Consider the following 8398-nt stretch of genomic DNA (forward strand, 5'->3'; position numbering starts at 1 on the left):
GCCATTACATGTGACAAACTGAGCACAAAAACAGCAAACTTACTGTAAATAATTAATACCCAATAATGCACTAAAATCAAAAGTTAATAACTAATGAAATTCTGCTGTGTTTTATTAAAGATTAACTCCATGAATTCATTGATGTTTACTAATTATATTCTTACTTAAAGAAACAATCATTTTCTTAAAAAATAAATAGTACACATTACTTAATCACAAGATTATATATATATATATATATATATATATATATATATATATATATATATATATATATATATATATATATATATATATATATTCTTCCTCTAGATCTCAATGTTCTTTGGTTTATTTATTGAGGTTACGTTAGTTTAATATTCAGTCATTGGTTCAGTGAGAAGTTGTGACAGCTCCCTATACTGTTTAACACTCGACTGTGAGTATTCGGTCAGAAATCACATGTAGTACGAGTTCAACACAACATCAGCACTATTTAAATGTCTGTAATCAGTGTTGTATTGTGATGGTCATCAGCTGATAATATGATTTCACTATTAGGAATCTGCAAAGAATATTTTCTGATGGTATATTATTAAAGGAGAAAGTCCGAATGACAATCTAAAACCAACTTCAAATGATCCCTCAATGGTTCATTGCAATGGAACTGTAATTTAGAGCCTCAAACCACTGAAGTCCACTGCAAAGACAAAAATCCTGCATGTTTTCCTCAAAAACTGAAGAACGAAAGAAATTAACCTTGAATGACGAGCACACATTTATTCTGAAGCTCGTCTAATCATTTAAAGGGAACATGTAAGTGAGTGTGAACAATAACACACCTCTGTATACCCACACTGACCACCATCATCCTCCTCCTCATCATCATCATTATGAGAGACAGTGAATAGCAGCTCTGCTCTCAACACAAATACACACAATATCAGAGGAAATCCGCCAGAATATCACCGGGAAAGGTTATAATGGCGATTATTATGACACTATCGTGATTTATTCACGTCATAAGCATCATGCTAACGTTAAATCAAGCTAGAACTGTGAATCTCACTGCAGGATCTGCTTTACACGACAGAGCTGATGTATATTATTATAGATTATACACACACACACATCATACAAGGACAGACAGAAAGAGTGTGTATCGAGCTCATTTATAATCCAGCACGGTTAACGTTAGCATGAGGATGTAAACACCAGCTCTCCAGCACCATTACTGAATAAACAGCTCGTTTAAGTTAAACACACACATTTACACACGAATACACACACACTACAGTCTGCAGACACACGGTTTATCACAGTATTGCACACAACACCACACATATTTGGCCGATATTTCGCTCTGAGGGTTAGCGGAGCTGCTGCAGCCGTTAGCCCAGGATAGAGCCTCCACCGCGGGGAGAGACCTCCAGCAGAGCAGCCGGTAGACTCCCAGCGGCCCGAGCACCGAAAAACACCGGAGAAAAACTCCTTTAGCAGCTCTAATTAGTAACCTGAGCCCCTAATTAGCGCTTCATCAGCACTTGTTGATGAGCGAGCCGATTAAAAATGGCTGCCGCTCAGAACAAAGCGACACAAACACCGAGACATCCTGCGACAAATCGGGCCGAAACAGCGACTCCGTCGCCCGCTTCGAGCTCAGACTCACCGATTTAACGCTCGACCGTCACCTCTGTTTGCAAGTATCGATATATTTCCACCGGATGGAGAAACTCGACAGGATGGATGCAGATTTCGCTCTGTTTTTCTCGCTTCGCTTGTTGTCAGTTTCTGAGAATGAAGCTGCTGCTGTTGCTGCTGCCGCCCAGAGCGGATATGACGTCAACAGCGAGCCGCAGCGCCGCCCGCAGGCCGCTCAGCAGAACAGCACACATCCACACACAAACTAAAGAATACACATATATTACCACAACACACGCTCATGTGTGGAGATATCAGTGCAGGAGTTTATATTCCACATGTCTGCCTGTGTTTATGATTAATATTTGCATTTCATTATTGCTAAAAACGACTTTAATTTCAGTCTGGTCCTCTATTTTCTATATGCATGCATATATACACTCACCGGCCACTTTATTAGGTACACCTGTGCAAATGCCCGTTAACGCAAATGTCTAATCAGCCAATCGCATGGCAGCAGCTCACTGCATTTAGGCATGCATACATGATCAAGAGGATCTGCTGCAGTTCAAACTGAGCAGAATTTGGCCTCAACAACATGAAAGCATGGATCATCCTGCCTTGTATCAGCGGTTCAGGCTGGTGGTGGTGGTGTAATGGTGTGGGGGAGATTTTCTTTGGGTCCATTAGTACCAATTGAGCATCAACGCCACAGCCTACCTGAGTATTGCTGCTGACCATGTCCATCCCTTTATGAGCACAGTGTCTCCATCTTCTGATGGCTACTTCCAGCAGGATAACGCAGCATGTCATAAAGCTCAATCATCTCAGACTGCTGAACATGACGATGAGTTCACTGTACTCAAATGGCCTCCACAGTCACCAGAGCTCAATCCAATAGAGCAGCTTTGGGATGTGGTGGAACGGGAGATTGGCATCATGGATGTGCAGCCGACAAATCTGCAGCAACTGTGTGATGCTATCATGTCAATATGGAGCAAAATCTCTGAGGAATATTTCCAGTAGCTTGATGAATCTCTGCCATGAAGGATTAAAGCAGTTCTGAAGGCAAAAGGGGTCCAACCTGGCACTAGCAAGGTGTACCTAATAAAGTGGCCTGTGACTGTATATCCCAGTACTCAGTTGCAGCTGGAAGGGCATCCACTGCGTAAAACATATGCTGGAATAGTTGGTGGTTCATTCCACTGTGGAGACCCCTGATGAATAAAGAGAGTAAGCGGAGGGACAATGAATGAATGAAGTGTGTAAAAACTTCTGGAAATCCTAATGTACACACACACACACACACACACACACACACACACACACACACACACACACACACACACACACACACACACACAGTTCAGAATAATAAATCCTCCACATAAAAACATGACTGGGGAATTAAAAGAACAATTAAATTCACAGGAAGGTCATGACTTTACTTTACAGCTTAATAAAACCATTTTAAAGTGACATCTCGCATGTGAAACGTCTTAGAATATTGCAAACATTTAATAAAAAAGTGATAAATACAGCAACAGAGTTATGTAATTAATTATAATATAATTAATAATCATATATTCTATAAACAACACTTCTTTGCATCTGAACAATCCCGGACATTTTGAAAAAAGTATTTAATATAATAAAAAACCTCCACAAGTGTTAAAATAGTCGTATTTTCAGTGTATTAAAATCACATTCGGTACACTCGGCAGTTCACACACAAAATAGAGATTTAGAAAAATACAAAAGCAAACTAACAGGAGTAAACCGACACAAACGACTGCTAAATCCACACAGCGAGGAGCGGATGGAGAAGAACTGAACCCTGAACCTCCACAGCGCTGACATCAGCTGCACATCACATACAGGAGAAACACCAGCGATTGGCCAAACAACTGTGAGACCTCATGAATATTCAGAAGATTAATTAATCCAATGATTGCTCTTCTTTTCTCAGGTGATGTTCAGATCATCCATATTACCAGACATGTTGAATAAAGACAATAAAGTGAATTAACAGCAGTTAAAACAGCTTTTCCCCAGCTCATGAATTATTCAAACACTGAGAGCCAATCAGAGTTCATCCTGCAGCGTTTGAATATTTAAAGGGCCAGATGTGCACTTTTAAAGAGACAGTTCACACAATAATGAATCTTCTGTCATCATTTCTTCATCCTCCTCTTCCTCCAAACCTGTTTGAGTTTATTCTGTTGTGCACTAATGAAGATATTAACCATCCATCCACTGACTCCTATAGTATGTTTTTTGTTTTGGTTTCTACTATGGATGTCGATGACGTTGTCCAGCAGTCTTCAGAATATCTTGATTTTGACCAGCACTTGAGTGGGAGGCAATGATGAAGAAATGGTCATTTTTGGGTGAACTGTCCCTTTAAGACCATTAAACTAGCACTTTACATGAGCTTTTCGAGTAAATGAAACGTTTTCAGTGTGAACACAAGTCAGAAAACCAGATCCAGAGTGAATCCTCATGTCATAATGAGTCTATAGAGGATCAGTTATCATAATGACCCTATAGTGATCACATACAGGAGGGGAAAGACAGCAGAGAATCATTAGCCGGGTTTCAATGCTCATGCGAAGACAATCTTCACAGAAGTTTGCAAAAAAAAAATGAAAACCCCAAATGCAAATGAGCCGTTTCTATCAAGATTGTTCACAACAAACGTGGAATTAAGTATTCTTGAGAGTTAATTACATTTAAAGTCAATGCAAACACACAAACAGAGGCTAATTACGCCAGACAGCACAAATGCATGATGAATTTTACTGAATTAATGCAATCACATCATGCATTTCGTGTCATTTGCACCGCACATCATTAATTAGCCTCTATTTGTACACTTATATTGACTTTATATTGCATTAGAGCGCTTAAGGGATACAGCTGTGGCCGGAAACTAATGAGAATTATTTATTAAATTGCCAATTAAATTGTATTTTATTAACGTCTCCCCCCACTCCAACTATCACAGTAATGTAAAAACAGTAATATATTGATTTTTATTTATTAAATTACACAATAAATTGTATATTATTAATTTCTACCCCAACCCAAATCCTAAACCAAACCCAAACAATACTGTAAAAACAGTAATTACACTGAATACTAGTCATATTACTTAATAAATTACACTTTAAATGGTATTTTATTAACACCTACCACTAACCCAACCCTCACAGTAACGTAAAACACAGAAATTATTGATGTACGGTAACTGTATTGTTGTAATAAAACACATTATTATCCTTAACTTCCAACAACAGATGTATCCCTTCTAGACTTTACCCAATAGAGCAGCTCACTGTGGTATTGGTAACCTAGCAACCAACAGTAAACAAGGCAAGCATAATGGAGACACGCGGGCGTAACGTTAGAGATCACTCAGCTAATGTGTTTCCATCTCCACTTACTCACGTTAACCTTTAATAAGTCCAAAACCATCAAGATTTTAATTCCAGATTTGCGTTTTTGGTGCGCTACTTAAAAAATGCGCATTAGCATGATGGAAACCCAGCTAATGTGAACGAGACCACAACCAAACCCAAGAATCAGCTAAGAAGAAGAGATGAAACTATTTAGGAGAACATGAAACGCATATAAACGAGGAGTGTGTGTGTGTGTGTGTGTGTGTGTGTGGGGTGGTTTTGGTGCTTTATGAGGACACAAATTAGCATAATGTCATGATAGGCCCCACACAAAAATCTGAGCACACAGATTTCCAGAGATTGTGTTGCGACAACCTGAAGGAAATAAGTTCACTGATTAGTTTCTACAAGTTTAAAGGATCACGAAACACCAGAGCACATGTGTTGTCACCATCTGTGTCACACACTGCTATAAACAAGATTAGGACACATATATCTCACTAAAAAGTAAAAATTTGGTTGTTTTGCGTTATTTCCAGCAAATTCGTACTTCTGGTCTAAAATTAATTTTTGAAGCTGCGTCACGGCCATGAGATCTTAGCGTGTTTTCCAGCATGTAGACTGGACGACCGTATCTGGGAGTGCCGTATTACGTCTCTGAGTGTGCTGCATTAATGCATGAGTAAGGCTTGGTTTAAACCAATCAGCATGCTCTATTGTGTATGCGGTGCAGCCTCATTAATATGCATGATCGCTTCCAAGACTGTACCTGTTACAGTGTTCAGACGGCAGAGAGACGACACGGTGTGTTGCCAAAACAAGCAGGAGAACAAGAATTGTGTGGAGATACGGGTCGTCAGTGTTGCGTTTATAATGTGCTGCAGTGAAGGTTTTGTTTTCGTTTTCCCGCTATGAGAGCGCAGCTGGTCTCACGTGTGGATCAGTGCATGCGACGCTCAACAACAATACGTGTCTAAGGAACATTGTTCACCCGAGAGCTTTACTCATCTGGAAATGGGGAAATCTGGATTTGCTGCTCGTCTCCTCTTAATACAGACGCGGCTCCAGTTGGTGTTGATTGTTTTGTCTCTACAGATTTGGTCAGTGAGTGATCAGTGCTCTTTGTTTGTTTATTCAGAGTTAGTTGGTATGGTCACCAGTACTCTTTCAGTGTTTAAAGACGGACCTTAGTCAAATGATTTCTAAGTTAATAAGGTTTACCGTACGATAACATCACTACAATATCATGAACTGAAAGATCTGCAGTAAATGCTCCTCTCCGACTGTAAACATGTAAACACCGCAATCAAACTTGCTGTCGTGGAGGATTTTCGCCGCATTTGGGACCGGAATAACACACACGGCTTTCTGACGCTACCTGCCGAGTGCATCTAAGTTAATGAGGAATGCGGAGGGTTTATGCTCTTATTCGCCATGCGATAACAAACATTGCATGAAAAATACACGCTTAGAGCAGCTTCTCGAATCAAATATCTGGTTTGTCGCGAGGGGCATGAATGAAGTTCCTGAATGAAAGAGTAAACTGCTGTTAAAGTCCAGCAGTTAATCATTTGTCAAATAATTGGATTACTGGTGTCCATGTAGACACAGTCACTGTCTTTCTCCTCAGCGTCTGTGTGTGTGTTTTGCCTGTAAAAATCAGCGTGTGCCCAAACCGACACTCCCATTTTTATGCAAATTTTTATGGACCTTCCCTCTTTCCCTCCTCCGACACTCCCCCCTAAACAGAGCTGGACACGCCCACTTTCCTGACTTTTTCCAAAGTAGAGTTGTGAGGACACCCTGTTGAAACAAGAGGGGGGGGGGTCATGGCCCTTTAAGTAGTTTGAACAGAAAACAAGTGATCCAAACAAAAAACCTCCAGAATTGTGTCGTTTCAGCTCATTTTAAATAATAATAATTAAATAACAAGCATGTGTATGTGTGTGCGTGAGAGAGTACATGTGTGTGTGTGTCAGAGTATGTATGTTTTTGTGTGCATACGTGAACATGCACGGGTGTGAGAATGTGAGAGTGTGTGTGCATTTGTGTGCTTGTATGTGTGTGTGTGAGAGTGTATATATATATATATATATATATATATATATATATATGTGTGTGTGTGTGTGTGTGTGTGTATGTGCCGGAATATGTGTGTGTATGAGAGAGAAAGAAAGAGAGAATGTGTGTATGCGTGTGTGTTTCTTCACTGTACGCTGCAGGACTCTGGATCTACAGCTTCTTCGCATGTGTGTTTGTGTGTGTGTGTGTGTGTGTGTGTGTGTGTGTGTGTGTATATTGTCACTGTATGCTGCAGGACTCTGGATCTCCCGCTTCCTCATGTGTGTGTGTGTGTTGTGTGTTGTCGTGCTCTTCTTCAGCACACAGGCTCAGTCTGAGGCTCATCAGCAGATCTCGGCCTTCACTGGCCGGCAGATTCCCCAGGAAATACTGAGGCGCCAGCTCCACCAACCTGAAACACACACACACACACACACACACACACACACACCGCTCACATAAAAACACTGTACACCCCTGAGAACACACACACACACACACAGACAGACACACACTCACATCTGCGGGTGTATCTCGGAGACGATGCAGATGCAGTTGTCGTGGGAGACGGTGAAGTCGTGGTACAGCACCCAGCTGGGCGGACTGAGCTGCGGCCGCCGGCAACGGTACGAGGAGAACGGGTGCAGCTGAGACACGTGACGGTGTGTGAGCAAGAGATAGTTCCCTGAGCCGTCCACATCATGTGCCACCTGTACACACACACACACACACACACACACACACACACACACACACACACACACACACACACACACATTCACAAACACAAATGTGAGCGTGCGCATGCATATGCATAGACACAAACACACACACACACACACACGAATATGAGCGTACACATACATATACACACAGACACACACATACCAATATGAGTGCACACATGCATGTACACACACAAACACATGCATACACACACATTAATATGAGCACACAAATACATATGCACGCGCACCTATAAATTCACACACATATGCATGTAGACACAAACATGCACACACAAATTAATATGAGCACATACACATTCACACACACGAATATGAGAACACATACATATGTGCACACACACATGCATACGTGCACACACACAGACCCATACATTCACACACATCAATATGAACACACACATACATGTTTGCACACATGCGCGCACACACACACACACACACACACACACACACACACACACTAAACGTGTGTGTGTGTGTATACATGTATGTGTATACATGCGTGCGCGTATGTGTTAATATGCGTGTGCACATTAATGTGTGTGTGTACGGTCTATATACATGTGT

General features: G+C 41.0%; 3 protein-coding genes across 17 annotated transcripts in view; 1 reads left to right on the forward strand and 2 right to left on the reverse strand.

Moving 5' to 3' along the window:
* prrc2b (proline-rich coiled-coil 2B) overlaps positions 1-1817 on the reverse strand; it is a 43409-nt gene extending 41592 nt beyond the window's left edge. For all 14 annotated transcript variants that reach the window (XR_015492210.1, XR_015492208.1, XR_015492207.1 and 11 more), the window contains exon 1: positions 1649-1817. The gene's annotated coding sequence lies outside the window, so the exon portion shown is untranslated. The remainder of the gene's footprint in view (positions 1-1648) is intronic.
* fabp1a (fatty acid binding protein 1a, liver) overlaps positions 1-8398 on the forward strand; it is a 102772-nt gene that overhangs the window by 51425 nt on the left and 42949 nt on the right. The window lies entirely within an intron of this gene.
* The window catches only part of dqx1 (DEAQ box RNA-dependent ATPase 1), a 19957-nt gene continuing 14598 nt past the window's right edge, over positions 3040-8398 (reverse strand). The window contains 2 exon segments of one of the 2 annotated variants that reach the window (NM_001442762.1): positions 3040-7494; positions 7602-7792. In NM_001442762.1, the coding sequence (NP_001429691.1) occupies positions 7323-7494; positions 7602-7792 (363 nt within the window). In that variant the 3' untranslated portion in view covers positions 3040-7322. 2 annotated transcript variants of the gene reach the window in all.

Source organism: Danio rerio, chromosome 5 (genome assembly GCF_052040795.2).
Source record: "Danio rerio strain M-AB ecotype USA chromosome 5, GRCz13ab, whole genome shotgun sequence".
Lineage (NCBI taxonomy): Eukaryota > Metazoa > Chordata > Actinopteri > Cypriniformes > Danionidae > Danio > Danio rerio.